Source organism: Gossypium hirsutum, chromosome A12 (assembly GCF_007990345.1).
Source record: "Gossypium hirsutum isolate 1008001.06 chromosome A12, Gossypium_hirsutum_v2.1, whole genome shotgun sequence".
NCBI classification, from domain to species: Eukaryota; Viridiplantae; Streptophyta; class Magnoliopsida; order Malvales; family Malvaceae; genus Gossypium; species Gossypium hirsutum.
In genome coordinates, this window is record NC_053435.1 from 100,409,156 (window position 1) to 100,431,567 (window position 22,412).

Consider the following 22,412-nt stretch of genomic DNA (forward strand, 5'->3'; position numbering starts at 1 on the left):
CTTCTTATTTTTTTAAATGATTGTATTTTTTTAAATATTTTACTATATTCATATATGATACTTTTTAACTTTCTACTCTTATTTGTCGAGTCTAAAAAATCCACTCACAGTGTATAAATAAATGGGACACATGAAAATATCTTAATCTTACTTGTGGAGTTAAAAAACTCAACGACTTGTGTAACAAATAATAATATTTCTATTCATATAATAATAATAATAATAATAATAAAACATGCCCAACCTAAAATATTTAATGTACATAAATTAGTTGCGTCTGTTGATAATAATGTAAGGAATACACAGAATTGGGAGTGGAGACCTCAGCCTTCCGGGTACATTAAAGTTAACACAAATAGAGCAAGGAATTCAGGCTCGGGGTTGGCTTCAGTAGCAGTGATGAGAGATGGTCATGACACTTGGCTTGGTGGAGTTGGGAGGAACATCGGAAAATGTAGCATTGAGAAAGCTAAACTTTGGGCAATATGATGGTCTCATATTGGCTTGGAATGCAAAGAGGAAGAAGATTATAGTTGAAACAGATTGTGCTCTAGCTTTTTGGGCCATTTTGGATACATCCCGTGTAGTTTTATAAAGAGACTTGGTTCTACGGATTCAGAATCTTTGTAGACGAGATTGCTAGTGGTCACACAACAAATTCTATGGGAGGCTAATGTTGTCGTGCATGAATTGGTTGATTCGATGATGAATCTTTCTTAGGTCCTAAAGTGTTCCAGGAGACTCCGAATCTATTGGTGGAGTAGTTACGCATAAATGCTCAGGATGTGTTTACTTGTGCTGCATATAGTCTGTAGTTGATTTACATTTTTATCTACCAAAAAAAATATGTTATTCTTTTTAATTGAAATTAGAGAGAAAAATCAAGGTTTTCAAAACTAGATTGGTGGTCGAACCGGTCATACCACTGATTCTCAATCTAATTGATTTGTTTGGTTTAATTGAATAAATTATTAAAAAAACATAAATATTAAAAAAATATATGCTAAAAATAGAGGAAACTGATTCAACCAGTTCTTTAATTTGATTCAATCGGCTTGTCTGTCAACCAATCTAATTGTAACGACTTGAATTTTACGGTTATCGAAAAAATACATTTTTGGATCTTCATTTTTGAAAAATGAATTTGTAAATATTTATTAAAAATATTTAGGAAGTTAATTGAGCGGTTAATTAAAGTTTAATTAAGTGAATTAGCTCAAATTAAGGATAATTGGATAAAAGGATTAAATTGAATATAGTGTGAAAGTTTAATTATAGAATAAAGAAAATTGACGGGACTAAATAAGCAAATAAGCCAAAATGAGTGCCAAGTGTGTGGTAAAAATAAAATACATGTGTAATAAATATTGTATATACATTTGTAATACATGTATGTATTTACTTATTATTTAAGTAAATATTATATTATTATTCTTTTATATTAATTAAATAAAATAAATAAATAAATAAAGACAAATGTGTGGTGATGATTTGATACAAGTGTGTAAATAAAAAAAATACATACACTTGTAATACTTGTATTTAATTACTAATAGATATTTACTATTTATAAAAGATATTTATTAATTAAGTAACTATATTATAATATATTTATATAATAAATAAATTTAATTATGACAAGTGTATGGGGATGATGATATACAAATGTAAAATAAATATTTATTATTTAAAAAATATTTAATATAGATGTTTTATTGTTATTATTATATTATATATATAGTAAATAAAGAAAGAACAAGAAAGGAAACAAAGAAAAGAAACAGAATGCTCAATCGAAAATGGGGAAAAGAAAGAAAAAGGGAGAAATTGAGGTTTTGATGAAATTAAGTTGATATTTTAAAATATATTAGATTTCTAGATATGGTTCATGTTAAATAAATTAAAGAATTAAGGGTTAAATTGATAGAATTTCAAGTTAGAAGTGAAATAATGATTGAATTGTAAGGTAAATCATAAGTTTTGAATAGTAGGGACTAAATTGAAAGAATTTCGAAATCATGGTTTTATGGTGAAATTAGAGAGTTGAAATTAGTTTAAAGTGGAAATTGAATGAAAGTATTGAGTTAAATGTGAAGAATAAAAGTTAGTTTCGGTTTAGTGACTAAATTGGAATTTAGACAAAAGTTGAATAAAAATTGAAATGTTCAATGTGAAATTGAATGGTAGTATATTGATAATTTTTAATTGATTTCTGTAGCTAACATTGTGCCGGAAAATCTCGGCTAAGCAAGGAAAAAGGCAAAGTCGACGAGGGTTAGCTCGGAAATTACGGTTTGTATTTCTATAATCCGAACTTGGTTATTGATTGTTATATTTTTATTTAAAGTATATGGAAAATGTTAAGGTAAGAATTATTGTGTTTTATGATTGAGATGGATTAATTGGTATATGTTAAATTTATTGAATTTATATGGATAAATGTGATTGATGTGGAATTGAATATGAATGTAGGTTATATTGAAAAAAAATATTGATTTGGGAAATGATGAAATTGATTTGAAAATATATGATTACTGTGAAATTTGAACATTTGTTATTATAAAGTGAATTGAAATATATTGAATTAAGAATATATCTGATTAATTGAAATATATACTCATTGAAAACTGAAAGTTTACTGAATACCCTATTAACAGTATCGGGCTAAGTCGGATATAATTGGCATGCCATAAGATTGGAAGTGTACAGGGATACTTCGACCATGGGTCGACGAGGCACTAATAGTGTCGTACTGTTACTTTGGCTTTGTGTTGATAAGGCACTTCGTGTGTCGTACTGTTTCTGTTACTTCGGTTTAATCTGATAAGGTACTATGTACCATACTGCTACTGTTTACTTCGGCAAAGCTGATGAGGCACATTGTGATGTACTGGTGTGTTTTGTTGGATCCGTGTATCCGCTAAAGTTTGAATTATGTTAATAAGGGTAAATAAAAGTACTGAATAACTAATTATTACTGAATAATTGACTGTTACTGAATAAACGACTGTTACTGAATAATTGATTAATACTGATGACTGATTGATACTGAACAATAAAGATCAATTGATTGTTACTAAAGAATATCGACTGTTATTGAAATGGAATAGTACAGAATATTGAATAAAAGATGAATAATTTTATTATTCAAATGAATTGTAGATATATGTTGGAAACTGATTATCAAAGAATAATTGATTATTACTGAATGATAATGATAAACTGATTGATATTGAAAATTATTGACTAATATAGAAGTTGGATTAAAACAGATTATTGAATGAAAAGTAAATAGTTGATTATTACTTAATGATATTGAACAATTATACCATTGTGTTTATTATATGATTTTAAGAGTTTGTAATATTATTATTATTATTAAGTGTTCGAATTATAGAAATACCACTGAGTTCATACTCAACATACAGTTTGTTTCCATACGCAGGATAGGTTAAAGTCAAACCATTGAATCAGCATCCCAGGCCAATCCCGAACTCAACGTGATGAGGTATATAAATTATTGGTAATGGCATGTACCTAAAATGTCTGTGTGACATTTTAGATTGTCAATGTAAGGATGAAATAAGCAAATTTAGATTTAGTAATAGTATATGGTAGGAATTGGCTTATTTGGTAAGAATTTGAACTATTTGATAATGCAAGTAAAATACTTAAAAGATTCATCAATAGGCACATAAAATATCTAATTTGACATGTTTTGAGTAGGTTTGAATGTGATTTAGAGTAATTGAACTATATTAACTGGTAATGCCCCGTAATCTTGTTCCGAGGACGGATAAGGGTTAATGGTGTTACACTAATCCCTTATTTTGGACTGATGCTTCATCAGTTCTCGATCCAACCAATTCAATTTAATTCTAAAAAAAAGGCGAAACCATCTAAAAAGAATCTTAATTCCATAAAACCTCAATAATGTTATTATATTGTTGTTGCTTGCAAGTTACTTGTCCTCTTGTCCATCTTGATTAATCTCCATCTTCTCTGATGTCAACTTATCATCTTGTCCATTTTCGACTCTCTGTCTCTCTAGGTGAATGGCCTCCTTAACACCATCACTTACTTTTCCTTACATCTTCCTTATCTCATCCTTACCTCTTCTATTATTGTACATGGTAACAACTAGTGAAAAGTTAGGATTGAGATGCTAGATTGAATGCAATGATAAAGTATATTGCACTCTTAAAAAAATATAAATTTAAATTTTGAATACAACACATTGATATTTCAAGTTTGAATATTACATGCTGTTATTGTTAGGATCGACTCGATTAAGCAACAAATAAAAAAATAGTGGAATAAATTGAGAAATTGAACACACAAATTTAACGTAGAAAAACCCCTCCAACGAGGATAAAAAACCATTGGCAAAGATAATTTTACTATAATGGCAAAAGAACGAAGAGAACAAAAGAAGGAGATAAAAACTAAACCCCGAAAACCCAAAAACAAAGAACCCTCAAAACGTAAACACAAAATTCTCTAAATGTGTTATGAGTTCTAATATCTAATGGGTGTATTTTCTAATGTTGTAAAAGAGCCTATTTATAGGCTAAATTCATAGGTAAAATAATAATAAAATAATCTAAACTAATCAGTGTTTGATTGAAACAAATAAACAGAGTTTAACTAAAAGATTATTTCTCAAATTTGACTAAAAATAGGAGTCATGTTTAACAAATCTCCACCTTGACTCATATTTCCACAACGCCATCTTTGCCAAAGCCCGCCACGAGCCTATCTTGAACTATGTAGAGAGTTAACTGAGTCAAATTTGTACTTAGAAACTGAAAGACTTCTAGCCTTCGAATTGTACACTACCAAATCAAAACTAACTCGAGTCTTATTTTCACGAACACAGTGTCCTAACTTTTCAAAACCTGCATCTAAAAGAGAACCTCTCTTCAACGAAATAGTCATACCTTTTTTCCTCCTATGACTAAGTTGCCTCTGCTCCAAATGAGTTGACTTCAACTCCATAACGGACGAGGGACGTTCGATTTCACCGGTCACTATAGAACCTTCCAGAATATAAAGACTGCCGGTTCTTTTACCTTTTAACAAAATGAGAGCTCCACGAGATACTTTAATGTCGCTCGACTTGATGTTGACTCTGCATCCTTTCAAGTCTAAAATACTCAATGAGATGAGATTCTTTCGTAAATCAAGTACATACCTGACATCTAAGAGTGTCATAATCGTCCCATCGTGTATCCTAATTTTAACAGTACCAATACCAATTACTTTACTAGATGAATCGTTTCCCATGCGCACAACTCCACCTTCAACCGAACTGTATGTGGAAAACCATTCTCTATTGGGACAAATGTGGAAAGAACATCCCGAATCTAGGATCCACTCGGACGTGAGCTTGGAGTTATCGCTCGTTGACACTAACAAGAAATCATCACCGTTTTCACCGACTAAATTAGCACCAGCTACATCTTCCTCGTTACTCTCAACAGTTCTTTTATTTCACAGTTTATAACAATCTGCTTTAATGTGACCTAACTTTTTACAATAGTGACACCTTTTGTCTCGTTTCTTTGATGCTACTAAAACAGAAGCTTGCTTATCTGTCTTGCTATCCAAATGAAACTCATTGTCAAGTTTGTCTTTACTCAAGAAATGACCCTTCACATCTTTGAACGAGAGTTTATCTCTGCTATAAATCAGGGTCTCCCTGAAAGACTTATATGAAGGGGTAAAGAGCACCATAATAGCATAACCTGATCTTCATCATCAACATGAACCTCAACATTCTTTAAATCATTTAAAAGAGTAATGAATTGACTGATGTGATCTCTGAGAAGCTCACATTCGTTCATGAGAAACGTAAATAGACATTGTTTTAACACTAAATGGTTAGCTAAAGACTTAGTCGCATAAAGAGTTTTTAACATTTTCCACAAGGCGGATGAGGTTTTCTCCATCAATACCTCCTACAATACCATATTCGCGAGGCACAACTGAATTGCAGACAAAGCCTTTTCATCAAGCTCTTCCCATTCTGTTTTATTTAGATTCTCAGGCTTTTTCCCGGTAACAACCTTTTTCAAGCCGGATTGAACTAGAATTGCCATCATCGAACTTGCCACAAATTGAAATTTATCTCATCATCGAACTTATCAATTTCAAACCTTGTTGTTGCCATATCTGAATGAGCTGATCTATGAAAACTGAACTAGCTCTGATACCACTTGTTAGGATCGACCCGATTAAGCAACAAGTAAAAAAAAATAGCGAAATAAATTGAGAAATTGAACACACAAATTTAACGTGAAAAAACCCCTCTAAAGAGGATAAAAAACCACAGGCAAAGATAATTGTTGAGGCCCAATTTTGGCCCGCAATAAACCCCGCTACCCAATTACAATAACTAAACCTACCCAAGCCCAATACCCAAAACTAACCCAAATAACAACAAGCCCAAAATTAAAACACCAACCCTAGCCCAATACATTAAAAAATCAAAAAGAAAGAAAAACCCTAGCCCCTCTATGTTCAGCCGCCGCCCCTAGGGCCACTTGCCTCTGCCACCACCTGCCCACTGCAGCATCGGCCACCAACTCGAGTCACCTCCACCGCCTCTGCACTTGCAACCATTAATAAGAAAAGACAACATAGAATATAGGAAAAAAACATCTAAAAAGGCTATATAAGCCACAAAAGAATCGGGGGCTTTCTTCTTGATTTTCTCTTTTTTTTCTTTGAAATATAAAGAGGTGAATAATATCAAAAGGCTTCAACAAAACTAAAACTTGCAGCAAGAAATATCAAGGACGAAATTAAAGGTCTTTTTACCTTTTTATCTTTTTCTTTTTTTCTTTTTTCAAATTCATTTGTATATACAATCTATATTCTATTAAAAACAATATATATTAGATTAATATATTAAATAAAAAATAAAAAAGGAAGAAAAAAACAATACCTTTTGAAATTTCGGCCACCGCGTGACGACGGTCGGCGGTGACCCTACGACGGTCCGGCGATCCCTCCTGGCCGGGATCTGGGATTTTCCGAGAGAAAAAGGGAAAGCTCTCCCTCTGTTTTTTCTGAAACATCAAGGAAATGAAAGATTTTAAAAAAATTTTGGGTTTTATAAGCTGATCGAAACTGTAGCGTTTTGGCCCTCCCCCCAAAGCATAAAACAATGCTGTTTTATGGTGGAGCGGGCCGACCCGACCCATCCGGCTTGGGATCCGCGCGTTTTGAAGCGGAGGGGTTATTTGCGCTTCTGGCCCCTCCGCTTTTTCATGGCTTCGCAATTAAGCTTTATTTAATTTTAATCTTACCCTGAAATTTATTTCGTTTTCAATTTGGTACCTATGTGAACGACACCGTTTTAGGGGGTCGGGATATTTCCTCCTTTAGACCCTCCTGATTTTTTGCGTGTTCAAATCAGTCCCCTTTTCTTTTATTTATTTTAAATTCGCCTCAAAAATTCCATTGTCAATCCAATTTCGTCCCTTTTTCACTTTTTTCTCATTATTCTATTTTAATTTTAATATTATTCATAATATTATATTTTATTTATTAGCATTCTATCATTATCATTTTTATTTAATACTTATACATATATATATTATATATATTTATAGTTTTTTTATATCATTATTATTCCTAATAAATATTTTATGTATACATATTTAAATACTATATTATATACATATTTTTAATACCACGTTATATACGTATTATCATTATTTCTATTTTTTTACCCCTATTATGTTTGTTATTAATATTAGCATATGTTTTATTATATATGTATATATCTTTAACATATATATACACGCATACATTTATATATTATTATTAATAGTTTTTTAATATTATTGTTTTGTTATGCATTCGTATGCCATATATACATCCTTTTAATATATATATAATACTCCATATTATGCACATGTATATTAATATTATGTCATGCATATCATTTTTTATTATTATGTTTTTTTATGTATATATATTGTAAATATCATATTATTCATATATTCTATTATGTATATGTTTATAACTATTATGTACTTATTTCACGTATGTATCCCGTACATATATTTTTAATATTATATATATTTTTATTTCTATTATCACGTATATATTTTAATACCATATGTATTATTATCGTCTTATGCTATTATTATTATTATTATTATTATTATCGTTTTCGTTATCATTGTCATTTTTATTTTGCCATGCTTTATTTATTTTTATCTGTTTATTTATTTATTTATTTACTTATGTATTCGATCATTTCATTTACCTTATGCTTGTGTTTTATATTTTTATATTACTAGCCTTGCTTCCATCTTTTTATAATTGCTTATATCATTGTTATTGATACTGTTGCACTTATTATTGCGTATTAGCACGATGATTTGGTTTTATGTTTTACAATAAATCACATTATATTTTTTACTCGATACCTTAAAATAATTCCTTCATAAAAGTAATATTCCGTATTTGGTAATTTGAGACAATCGTGCCCTAACTTATTGGGTTTCGATTTTTCTTATTTAACCTAAATAACAGAATACTATTTTAAATCGCAATACGTGTTTTGAAAAATGCTTATTCTCGGAGATACGAGGTGTTGTGCCCCAACTTACCGGATATGACATTTTGTCACCTCGAAATAAGAATTTGTTTTAAAATAAAGGCAATATTCGGTGTTTGAGAATTCGAGAAAACGTGCCCTAACTTATTGGGTTTTGATTTCTTTCGTTTACTCTAAATAAGAATTTATTTTAAAATAAAGGCAATATTCGGTGTTTGAGAATTCGAGAAAATGTGCTCTAACTTACTGGGTTTTGATTTCTTTCGTTTACTCTAAATAATCGAATACCCTTTTAATAAGTTAAAATACGTAAATTTTAAATAAAAGGCAAGCTCGCTCTCGAAAATTCAATATGTCGTGTCCTAATTTACTGGATGTGACATTTTATATTTTGAGACAAGAAGGTCTTTAACACTTGAGCAATTTTTTACAAAGAGGGATCGTATTTCAACGTCTTTCAAGTTTTCAATCTTCGACACTAAGACACTAATTAATCAACTAGGTACCAATTTTTGGGCGTATCGAGGGTGCTAATCCTTCCTCATGCGTAACTGACTCCCGAACTCATTTTTTGATTTTCGTAGACCAAAAATTATCCTTTTAGTAAATCTTAAATTTTATTAAAATGATTAATTTGAGGTGACCCGATCACACCTCATCAAAAAGGATTGGTGGCGACTCCTCTATTCGTTTTCATTTCCAAAATCTGAGTCGATTCCCGTTTTCGAAAAATGGTTATGACAATAATTTTACTATAATGACAAAAGAACGAAGAGTACAAAAGATGGAGATAAAAACTAAACCTCGAAAACCCGAAAATAAAGAACCCTCAAAACGTAAACATAAAATTTTCTAAATGTGTTATAAGTTCTAATATCTAATGGGTGTATTTTCTAAAGTTGTAAAAGAGCCTATTTATAGGTTAAATTCATAGGTCAAATAATAATAAAATAATCTAAACTAATCAGTGTTTGATTGAAACAAATAAACAAAGTTTAACTGAAAGATTATTTCTTAAATTTGACTGAAAATAGGAGTCATATTTAACGCATACGACTAATTCTAGCAATGGTAAGTTTGAGGTCTCTAGTGCAATAAATAAGAAGATTTTATTGTGAGTAATAATGAATGTCATTGATAAAGTAGTGAAGATTGATTTAATGTTGGAATTGGTTCGTGGGAAGGCCTCTCACATTCCCATGTTTCATGGGGCCACTCTTATATGCTCACATTTTGTTGCCCACCACTTTCACACCTTTGTATGTGTAATAGTGGGATGTGTACTTGGTGATTTTTTATGGGGAACCACCATTATAAATACAGATGAGCATAAGGTCCCTAAGCACTGGAAAAATAAAAAACAAACAAAAAAATTTTCCATATCTAGTGAAATTTTTTTCGAGTACTTAGAAGATTTTTGCGGTTATTAGTTTTTTCGTATGGCTAAATTTGACAACCTCATCGGTGATTTGACATGCTCGACAATGGTGCCACAACATTTGAAATTTTTGCATTTGATTCAGGTGATGATTAAAGGTATTTATATTTGATATTTTTCACTATACTATATTATAATCCCACGGATAAAAGATGAAGAAGGTGTTTCACACAAATGGCGCCGAATGTTGATTTCTTCAATTCGTTAATGCCAACAATGTTAATTAATAGGAAATTGCAGCATGTTGAATATGAAGCTTTAGTTGATTTCAATATCTTAATAGCATCTCTTTTGATGAATGAGACATAGATATCACGTTTAATACATGTTTCATACATTTAGTGCAAAAATTCATTTCAGTCGCATCAATATATAATTTTAAGACCTCAATCTTAGCATTGAAACCAAAATTTTGTTTTAATTTTTTTTATTAAATAATAATTTAAACCTACAAAATTCTTACAAAGTTTTGTTTGTATGCTCAACTCTATTAAATCGTATAAATAATTTGATCACTCAATAAAATTAGTGCAATCATTTTTATCAAAAAATATTTATACTATTGATTAGGAGTAATTCTCAAAATTAATGAAAATTTTTAATTTCTTTAGAATTAAAAAAAAAGTAATTTAATAAGGAGAATTAAGACATTAACTATACCGGTTAATAAATTACAAGGTATGAAGCAATTTTGTGCCTATAAAATGGACAATACAATTTAGTGCTTACAGGGAAGTCATGTTAATCATTTCAGTTAACATGGCCTTAAGGAGGGGGAAAAAGGACAAATGCATATATGTGGAAAACTTGGTTATGTGTAAATGTATAATTTGATTAAATTATTCTTTAAAAAACAATTAAAAGATTAATATAATATTCATAAAATTTATAGAATATTTTAAATATTCAGAAAAATATATAATGTAAGAAATTAATAAATGGTTTTAAAATTTTGAAGATATTTTAAAATTTCAAAAAGTCCTCTATTATCAAAATCCTCTCATTTTTCTTCCCTTTTCTGATACACCCGATCCAAAGCCCACTTTCCTTATTGTATCCGTTGTTCCCTCTCCCAATAATGGCGGCACAAATGTCTCATTTGCTTTGACCCTCGTTGCCATTTTATCTGTCTGTGAGGCCATTATCCTGCCCACACCACCACCATACAATGTCAACGCCATCGCCTTCCTCTTCTCCGTGGACTGCTCCTCCCTCATATTGAACATGATGGATTATTTGTCCTTTTTTAATGGAATCTTGACCTAAGGTTGTAACCTTTTTTATGGTATGATTTGCACAACTACTAAGTTATATAAAATCACAAAGCCCTTTTTGGTTATTGTTGATGACGTGCAAGAGGGAGGATGGAGATGGAAAGAGAAAATATTAAATAATAATTTTATTTAATTTCATATTTTTATTTAACATTAAATTTATTTTTAATTAAAAATGTCACATATCAACTCTTGATTGATTGAAAGGCTTAAGGAGATAACAGTTAGAACCTATAATAGTTAGGGAATTATAGTTTAGGTATTTAATTCAAAAAAAAAAAGCTTAAATACCTAACTTAAATAAAAATATAAATTGAGGGCTTATTATTCAATTAAACTTGTTCTAAAAAAAAACTTAATATTATACCTTAAAAATACATGTGACTCATTTAATCTTCCTTGTGGAGTTCAATTCCACCATCTTTATAAACTGTTTATAGCAATAAGGTAGAGTTGTTGGGTATTTAAGTATTTAGATCTAAGTTTCATCTAGTATAATTGTAATATATGGATCTCTAATTTTATTATGTATGGAATTTTCTTCGGATTTAGAATTTTTATTTGTTGTGCTTTGTATTGATTTTTTTATGTTGTAATTATTATTATTTTATTTATACTTGTATGGATGATGTAATCTATTTGTAATATTAACACTTGTAAAAATAAAATAAAATATTTACATTGAATTAATAATTTAGATAATTTTAATTTAATAAGCATAATTTATATTAAAACTAAAGTTGTTTTATAAAACCGTGAATATATATATTGAGAGTGAGAAATTGTTTTAATAAGATAAAATAAATGAGTTAGTATTGTAGGGCATAAAAAGTTATTAGATTATGATACAAGAATAAAAAAATTTATCTAGAAAAATTTTTATTAAAATTTTATAAGAAAAACTGTTTTAGGTTTTTGGGGTCACAATCAAGCCCACGACTAGAGAAGAAGTATAGTTCCATAACCATTATAATTTTGTTAATAATTTAGTTATGATTTGACATTGTGAGAACATCTAAAATATAAAATATATTTACTCAAAAATAGTAATAAATTGCGAAATTTATTTAAAATAAATAATATTGATCTCTGCAGGTATATGGAAATACACCATGAAGTATATATCAATGATTATTATAATTTAGCTCCCTCGATTCAACTTACAAGTGATCACATATATAGAAACAGTACTACTAGAGAAGTTATAGAAAATCATAAAATGTTGACATATACATACATAACATTTATAACAGTAACAGAGATGGCAATCTAGAAATTAAGAGAGATCAAAGTAGTACAGAATTCCATGCATGCATATGCATGTGATCATTGATGGAGAGGAGTGATTACTGCAGAACTATATCAAGCTTGACATGTTCCCAGCATCTGGTTTGAATTGGGCAACTCCAAGATTTTGGGTTCCCTTTGATCATGATCATGATATTGGTTTTGTAATTTACAGCTCATTCCAATCATTTGATTGTGATCATCACGGATTCCCGGCTCTGATGAACTAATTTCCTCAACTTCAGAAGTGGTAACCGCACCCACGTCGATTGTATGCTCTGGTAACTTAACCTCCTCCACTACCACCGTCTTGTAGTTCCTGTAGACTGCATACAGCACCATCTGAAGCAACCCGAACACCAACCCCAGAACATTTGGGATCTGTACAGCCAAACCAACAATACATTTATGTCTGAATATATGTGTACATGCATCAAACACAATGATAGTATTTAGGAGATTGCTTTTGTGTGGTTGGTTGGTGCATAAATTGGACTTCCACTTACCGCAATATGTAAATCCTTAAGGAATATGCCATATAAAAGCCAGGCGATAGCACTAAAGGTGAGCATCAATGATAAATGAAATGGCATAAACTCCACGCTTTTTGTAATTATAACTTGCCTCTGCAAGATTTTAAACAAAGTTATCATCGTCATGTCAACATTATAAAAGAATATTTATTTTAATCCAAGTAACAATGTTTTGTTCAGTAAGTGGGAGTCACATAAACTTTGGAAACAAATCAACTAAAATAGGAGAAAAGCATCAAAAAGCAAGAATATATATATATATTGAATATGAATCAAGTATTGATGTTGGTGTAGGAATATGTAAGGAATATGGGATGAGAGTCCTTACCATGATGCTTAGAGGTGCGGCGAACACACTTGTAGCAAATACTACACAGATCCATCCAAGAAATTCAACTCGATTCGATCCTTTGGTTAAGAACTGGATGAGAAGAAGAATCGAAAAAAATACTACACCGTCCAGCAATATAAGCATCCTCAACGTAGATATCTGCAATTCATTTTTACAATTTAGTAATGCAGACTTTGATCATTTTCATTAGCTTTAAAACCAAAGGAAAAAAGGGAGGATAAACTATATATATATATACCTTGGATTGCTTTGATGCGTAAGCAATATAGATAGCAATGTAAATGGTCTCCACGACACAACCGAAGGAATTAATGGTGATGAGAAGGAAAGCTCCAGATTTGACAAAGGCATAGTAAATCCAAAGCATGGCACTGAAGAGAGAAACCACATATGGAATGCACTGGAAACCCTCTGTTGATTTCTTCTTACAAATTCGGATAAAAGTTGGTCTGAAATTAAACAATTACTTAGTATCTCAGTTCTTTGTCTTAAATATATATATATATATAAGCTTATTATCAGATCAAACCATGTAAAGTGTAAACAGACTTACAATGGAGCTAGGAAAACCACGAAGGAGGAAATGTTACCTACAAACATTGAGAAAATAATCAGCTCTTTAGTGTGTGTATTACTCAAATGTCATTAAATGAGAAGATTGAAACTTTTGAAACAAAGTTTTTTATTGTAAACATTGTGAAGTAGAAACAAGTAGTGTTAATGAATAATGAATACCTAGGAGACCAGAGATAAAAACCCAAGGATTATCAGCTGAATACACGCCCATCTCTTGGCTATATACTCACCCACTCCCAAAGAGATGATCAATGTAAAAACTGGGGATGTAAGGCAAAATGCCCTTTGATTTTGATCTCTCTCACTCGACCTGGGATGCAATTCTTAGTTCAAGGTCGTGGGGTATATATAGGGGAAGGCGCTCTGTTGCTTTTGCATGAAAATTGGTTAGTTAATATGTTTCGACTTATCACTTTGGAGCTAGTGGGTGCTTACTATAGAAATCCATGTCTTTAATATTTTAATTTTATTTTAAACTCGAATCATCATTGTTATTGCAATTGAAAAATATTTTTAAAAATTATTATAAAAAAGTGTAGATTGTTAATTTAAAATATTTGATATTATTGATAAAAATTATGGTCAAAAGTTAAGTAATTCATTTTAAACATATTTTTTAAACTTAAAAATAAATTAAATTAGATAATATTTTAATATAATTATATATGAAACTTTTAAATTGACAATAAATTATTTATAAATTTAAAAGATAAATATAATAATATTGGAAAAAAAGGAATTTATGCCTCAATCATTGAATCAAATGTTGGGAAATCCCAATGTAATAGACAGCAAAGCAGAACCGGCAAAAGGAGAAGTCGTAACTTTAATGAACTTTTACTGTACGGATTTCAAAGCATCCAAACTTTAGACAGGTGCAGGCAGCATATGCAGGAGTTGATCATTTTCAGCAGTAACTAAATCAGCACTATTCCCTTCAATTATTTGTCGTAGAAAATCCCTAAATCTGGTAACCTCTTGGCTTTTTCACTAACTTTTGCTTTTGTTGTTCTGGGGTTGATGGTGACAATGAAACTAAAAGATGAGATGAGCAAAAAAATTGTTAAAACTTGCTGCTATTGCGTTCTATCTCATATGTCCTTTATTTTTTGACTGTATCACGCGTGAAACTGAGGGAATTCAAAGTCAGCTTCGTAAAGCACCCAAGTGGCCAAACTTCATTCCCTGACAGTTATATGTATCTACCACCATTTACACAAGGAAAATCAAACTTCCACAACTACCCTTCTGTTTCTTCATCTTCTTCTTCAATGTAGGGGTCGTGTTTGGACGAATGAAAAATCAAAAGCACAAAAGCATGAAATGTTAAACCAAGATAGGCCCTCAAGTAGTAGGTGGGGTATTAAATTAACTAAATCTCACCTGAAATGATAAGATTTTTACTATATATAAAATTATATGTCATGTATTTTTTTTTTTGCGCCCACTATGATCATCAGAATAAATAAGATTACCCTATGCATGATTAGATATCATCAGCATTCACCACCATCACCCATTTTAAAACAATTTCTTCACTTGAGATATTTCCTTGCTGGTTCTGCACTTGTGAATGTTAATGGAGGTTCCAAGTTAGTTACTTTCATGAACAGAGTTTTTGAAGGCGAAAGCTGTCCATCAACTTTGCACTTGGACATGCAATAACCCCTTTGCATGTCTTTAATGGGGACATTGAAAGTTTTCAAGCTTCTTTTTGCTTTGGTAAAGATGATTTGTTTCATTAGGAGACGACCTTTGGGTTATTGAAACATCTGTTATAGATTAATATTTAAAAAGTTTTTTTTTTTTGCTTCTGAAACAATAATTCTCTTTATAAATTTGGGTAAAGTTGAATGAAGATAATGCAAAGAATTGATGAAAGGGGTCATTATCTTTGCAAGGTGGTAGATTACCTGACTTAATTAAATGAATAACTTTGATTTACCTTTGATCGTCTAAAACCTGTACTTTCCTAACTGTAGTTTAGTCAAATATGTATGATATATGCAGTGTTTAGTTTGGTTAATTAGTAGATTTTGGTGGTAAAATAAGTCAAGAAATCAATGATTGATCAATTATTTCTTTTGAATGTGTAATCATCAATTTTTTTACCTAAATTTCATATCTCAACTACTCTAAAAACACTGACATTTCATTCCGGTAAAATCTGTATAATGGGATTCAATTACTATCATGTACTCATAATACTTTTCTGAAGGAAAAACAAAAAAAAATTAAGAGCATCTCACTCTTATACCTTAAATACATTCGAATATGAATATTCAAAAATTAATTATTCTACATACAAAGTAACATAATATTTTATAAGTAATTAAGATTAGAATGTTGCATGTGTACTTATAAAAATTGTTATAGCCTTATCTTAGCAATGACATGTGGCAAAATTTAAGACGGCTTGGTAAGGATTCCTCCCCTGATGAGTGGCTCTTTGTTTGATACCTCTTATGGTAGCCCTTCGTCCAAAGCCATCTATTGCCAACCCTTCACGGATCTTTCTGGATCATCTTAGAAACCATTTACTACAGACCCTTTGCGGGGGTCACTAAAGGACTCTTTGCTAGTGATATGGCACTACCAAACAAGGGACACCCCCTATATATACCTTGGAGCACGAGAGGCAAAGGATTCCTCCTTCTTCTCTAAAAAAATTTAAGCATTCCTCAGCTATCCTTTTCTTTTCCCCCTCCCCTCCTCTTTCAATCTTTGGCTCTCTTCATGTCATAGGTGAACCAAACCTATAGTCACCACAACCTTCTCCTCCCAAACTCTCCCTTACTAATTTCTTATATCAACAATTTTTTTTAAAAGATAGTTATATAATTGTCCAAAATAAGTCATATAAAAATATCACTTTAAAATACATAAAGAAAATTAAAAATATAATAATAAATTTAACCCTTATTATTTAGCCTTTTTGTCAGTTTGTGTAACAGTCCAGTTTTGACCCTAGTCAGAACAATGGTTTCAGGACAACAAATCCGAGTCAAAAAATATTTTAATATTATTTTCTGTGTTTATAATATGTGAATTAGCATGTGTGAAAGTTTCGTATGAAAATTTGGTCATTTGTGTGCTTAATTTGTGAAAAGGACCTAATCGCATAAAATATAAAATTTATAGATCCTTTGAATAATGGATGGACATAAATGCCTATGATTAATGATGGGCGTCGAATCCAACAAAAATAATTCCTACTAAATACTCTAAATAGTAGTAAGAGTGGTAGTAGGGTCGAGTCCACCCCCAATTTTTTGAAATTGGTAAAGTGAGGATTTTGAAATTGATTAGAAACTAAATAAGAAAATAAATAAGTAAAGTGAGGATTTTGAAATTGATTAGAAACTAAATAAGAAAATAAATAAGTAAAGTGAGGATTTTGAAATTGATTAGAAACTAAATAATTAAAACTGTTAAGATAAATAATTAAATAAATTAAAACTGTTATAAGAAAATAAATAAGTAAAGTGAGGATTTTGAAATTGATTAGAAACTAAATAATTAAAACTGTTAAGATAAATAATTAAATAAATCAGAAATTAAATTGGGATTTGAATCAAATGTAATAAGCCTTAGCCTTAGACTCGGTAAATCCCGTGTTGAGGATCGATCCTCGAAAATTGATCTTCTCCTTCAAACGATAAGCTGGTTATAGTGATTAAGAACGTCCTAACCACCAATTCTTCCTCTCATAGCTGGTTCTGGTACATCCTGCAAACCAACCCTTACCAATAGTCTAACCGAGATACACGTGTTCCCGATTCAAGATTTCAGCAGCCTTGCATTCTGAAAAACCCAACTCGAATTAACGGCCTCAACCGCGTGGGTCGTTTAAACCCGATCACCTCCTCTTCGATTTGTTCTCGGAGATTCAAATACAACATGACCGATTCGTTTCTCCAATTGTCAGAAAACACGACTCTAACCCAACGAGCTCTTTTTGACTTGAATCGAATTATCCTTAAGGGATGAGTTGTCAATCTCGATACTTAGGAAAAAGGTGAATACCGATTAGAAGGATTTTAAGCACGAGTACGAACTCACAATCCTCAACCGGAAAGAACACTGGCCTAAAGCTAAGATAGAATTTAGCTAAGCATGAAATTGTTCATGCTTTGTGAGTTTGGAAAGAAAATTGATGATTATGGTGAAGAAATAAATGGAGAGGACTTGGAGAGCAATTGACCCAATTATGGAAAAGAAACAAAAATTGGAGACAAAGCTACAAAATGTAACGTTAAATTGAAGAGAAAAAAAAACGATATTCCAACTCCAAATTGAAAAAGAAAATACAAGAGAGAGAGTAATTCAATTCCAAAATGAAATAGGAATGTAAAGACAAATGATGATTTTCTAAGAACTAAAAGCCCATATTTATGTACATGGGGTTTACTAAAAATAGCTTAAGCTAAATTAATAAAATAAATAAAATAAAATAAAAATAAATAATAAAATAAAACAAAATAAAATAATATCTTCCTATTTTTAGCTTTTTACAAAGTCAAAATATATGATAAATCCTTGGCTTTCTCCATCCTTTTCATTTAGCCCCAATGCAACGATTTGTCTATCAATTTGGCCATTTTTTGCTCGTTTTTGACCAATTGCATCCTTGATAAGATTAAATCATAAAAAAACCAATTAAGCAGGGATCAATTCAGAAATAAACCAAATTAAGCACCAGAATCATGTAAATTAATATGTTTATCAACTCCCCCCTACTTAGCTCATGCTTGCCCTCAAGCAGGTTATCCTTTCAAACATTGAAATTAATTCTACAATTTATTAAAAATCGAGTCTCTTTCTCGCATACATAATCAATGTAAACAATTTAGGCAAAAATAAATAAATGCTCAAGACATATAGTTTGATCAACAAATGTCATAAAATTGAAATATGTGAACTAAATAATTTCATTAAATTGAGTTTGAATCCAATAATTTGCAAGGCATTATTAATTAACTACGCATTTAGAAAATAAAATTATTGACGTGGTCAAACCTTTTTACACAAACTAGGATGACAACCAAAGCACTCTATCTCGGTTACTTAGTTCAAACAGTCTTTTTCTTTTTTTTTTGAATGAAGGCTCAGTTAGCGGAATGTTTATGAGTTATCGACTTGTCACTCAAACCTTTTTACGCGAGATAAGATGACAATCCAAGCACCTTACCCCGGTTACTCAATCTGGTCACGTTTTCGAAACTTCACTCATAACTTGAACCTTTATTTATTTATTTATTCATTTATTTATGCACAAATGTAATTTTTCCAAACAATCAATTTATACGAAAAATCTAGCTACATATATCAACTTTAAAACACAAATGTTGACTAATCTATTCACTTGAACATTTAAAATAAAAAATTTGCCCAATTGTCCAAATTGACTAAGTATAAGAGTACAGGCTCAATGTAAAATAAACTATCGAATGAATTCAACGTAAGATTGAACACAAATGAAAAGAGAGACATGCAGCAATAGTCACGCATATTTACTTACCAATTTAACCCCCCTACTAAATCTATGCTTGTCCTCAAGCATGTGTTATGTGCAATAAAGTTTAGTAACTCGAACAACAAGCAAAAAGAAAGGTTAAGAATACTCCCCATGTGTTTCAATCGATGTTGTCGGCATTGGGAAATAATTGTCAGCATTTAACACGGCGTGCCCACACCACCATCATTATCCTATTTCTGAAAAACCTCCATTACGTTCCTGAAAATAGCAAATTCACTAGATTAAATAAAAATTTATTTATTTACAACCTAAATCTTACTAAAACTCAAAATTAAATAAATGAAAATAAATTTGAGTTGCTTCCCAAAAAGCACTTTTGTTTAACATCGTTAGCTCGACGACCATAAATGTTATCCGTTTGGCTCATTGAGACTTAATTTCTCCATCTCGTGCACTTGGATGTTCTTGCAAAAAAGTTTCGACCTTTGCCTATTATCTTTAAAGCCCTTCTTGGATTCTCCTATCATTAGTGGATTGAGGTGTCTTTGAGCTTCTCCGTCCAAGTTTTCATTTTTCTCTGTCGAAATCATTGTATGTTCTAGAAACGGTTTCAGCTCTAACTTCAAGGCTTTCATGACAGCTTCACATATTGGTTTTTTTATCATCGATAATTCCTCTTGCTTAACATCGAGATCTACATTCCTGCAAGGCACAATTTGTGACTTATTATTGGGATGTCCCATATCCTCATAAACATTAAACCTAACCACTTCACTGTCAAATTCCATGGTAAGTGTTCCACTCCAAACATCAATTTTCGTTCGTGCAGTACTTAAGAATGGTCTCCCAAGAAGTATCTCAGACGAATTAACCGAGTTTTCATCCTTCATGTCGATGATGTAGAAGTCTGCAAGAAATATCAACTCGTTTACCTTAACAAGAACATCCTCCAGCACTCCTTCCGGATGCACTACGGATCTATCTGCAAGCTGAATAATCACACCTGTTTCTTTTAAAGGACCCGCGTTAAGTAGTTTATAAATTGAAAAATGCATAACATTAATTGATGCGCCTAAGTCACACATTGTTTTTCTAATACCAACACTAACTATTTTACAATATATGAAAAACATACTTTGGTCTTTACATTTGGGCGGTATTTTTCGTTGCAAAACGGCGGAGACATTTTCTTCGACACTTACATTTTCATTGCCCAGAAGTTTCCTTTTACTTGTGCATAACTCTTTTAGGAATTTTGTGTATCATGGGATCTGCTTAATCGCATCGAGAAGAGGTATGTTGATTTCCATCTTTCGGAAGGTGTCGAAGATCTCCTTTTCATATCGCTTTTTCTTGCATTGAACAAGTCTTCTAGGAAACGGAGGTGGTACTACAAATGACTTTTATAGTGCTGACTCTACTGGAGCTTTTATGTCAAGTTTCTTCTCATCTCGACCTGTGTTGTGGGCATGACTCGTGACAAGTACGGACTCCAAAACCTTCCCGCTTTTCAACGTTATAACTCTTACATTGTGTCGAGGATTTGGCTCAGTTTGGGATGAAAACTTATCTTGGGACTCCAAACGGCTAACCGTGAGTGCAAGCTTGCTCACTTACTTATCTAACTCCTGCAAATGCATTTCAGTTTTTAGCTGAAACTTCTTAGTACTATTGGCTAGCCTTTCCACTATGGCTTCCAAAGATGACTTTAGGGGCGGTATCTGTTGATTTTGCAGCGGCCTTTGTTGGAACGGTTGATTGAACCGCAGATTCGACCCGTAATTGAGATTCGGGTGATCTTTCTACCCCATATTATACGAGTTCGAGTAGGGGTCGTATCACCTTTGGGACGGTCCTAGAAAGTTCTCAACAGAATTCGCTTGTTCTATCGAATCCTCATGTAAAATCAGACATGAGTCTGTCGGATAGTCTGGCTTAGCGTAAATTCCGTACAACCGTGCTGGGCTCGTTTTATCTATAAGTAAATTTTGAACAATATTAGTCAACTTGTCAATTTTATCTTCTAGAGATAGAGAACTGAACCCATGAACCCTTCTAGTGGGTTTTGTGGCCAGTCGAAATTGTTGAGAATTAGCAGCCATGGTCGAAATCAACTCTCTCACTCTTTGGGGAGTCATATTGACTAGCGCCCTTCCACTTACAGCATCTATCATCTTCATCTGCATCGAGAGTAATCCCTCATAAAAATACTACAAGAGTGACTATTCAGTCAGTCCATGTTATGGGCAACTTGCACATAACTTTTTGTATCGCTCCCAGTAATCGTAAAGAGATTCAATGTCCTTCTGACAGATTCTTACGATGTCTCTCCTTAGTTTAGCCGCTCGAGCTGCAGGAAAGAACCTGTCAAGAAACAAACGAGACATGTCAGACCATGTATTGACAGATCCCGAAGGCAAATAAAATAGCTACTCTCTAGTAGAGTCGGCTAGTGAGAAAGAAAAAGCACGAAGTTTGATTTGGTTTTCGGTTACTCCCTGAGGCTTCATGCTTGTGCATACCATATGAAATTATTTAAGGTGGGTGTGCGGATTCTCATTCTGTAATCTATGGAAACTGGGTAGTAGATGGATCAAACCCGACTTTAGCTCAAACGGCGTTCCTCCTACCGGATAGGTTATACATAAGGGTTGTTGTTCATCCAGTGCCGCTGCGAGCTGACGTATCGTCTGTTTGGCCATCTCGTCTAGTTCGTCAAAAAATTTTTCGGTGTAAAATATGGTTTTGAATCTAGGATTTGGCCGTTTACCACATCGTATGGCTTCTCTTCGTAGTTGTCGGGCCAATTTCTCAATTTCTAGCTCAAACTCTAGATTTCCCGGTTCTGATCTGGTCATAAGGTAAACAAACAAAAGTTAGAAAATATCTCCAATCCCC

The 22,412-nt window shown here is 31.8% G+C and overlaps 1 protein-coding gene across 1 annotated transcript; it reads right to left on the reverse strand.

Annotated features, from left to right (window-relative positions):
- Window positions 1-12,343: 12,343 nt before the first annotated feature.
- LOC107947646 (bidirectional sugar transporter SWEET12) lies at window positions 12,344-14,343 on the reverse strand. Its single transcript, XM_016882234.2, has 6 exons — window positions 14,195-14,343; window positions 14,013-14,049; window positions 13,698-13,908; window positions 13,436-13,597; window positions 13,081-13,200; window positions 12,344-12,955 (listed from the first exon to the last, which is right to left on the reverse strand). Exons 1-6 carry the CDS (start codon window positions 14,244-14,246, stop codon window positions 12,650-12,652), a joined length of 888 nt encoding a protein of 295 aa, XP_016737723.2. The 5' UTR covers window positions 14,247-14,343; the 3' UTR covers window positions 12,344-12,649.
- Window positions 14,344-22,412: the final 8,069 nt, after the last annotated feature.

What these genes read in the sequence shown, in the direction of transcription:
- LOC107947646 (XM_016882234.2), bottom strand. Translation starts at nt 14,246, where the DNA reads ATGGGCGTGTATTCAGCTGATAATCCTTGGGTTTTTATCTCTGGTCTC. An exon ending in TTTTATCTCTGGTCTCCTAG is followed by an intron (nt 14,050 to 14,194) that starts GTATTCATTATT and finishes CAATGTTTGTAG; the next exon opens with GTAACATTTCCTCCTTCGTG. An exon ending in TTAAGGATTTACATATTGCG is followed by an intron (nt 12,956 to 13,080) that starts GTAAGTGGAAGT and finishes TTGGCTGTACAG; the next exon opens with ATCCCAAATGTTCTGGGGTT.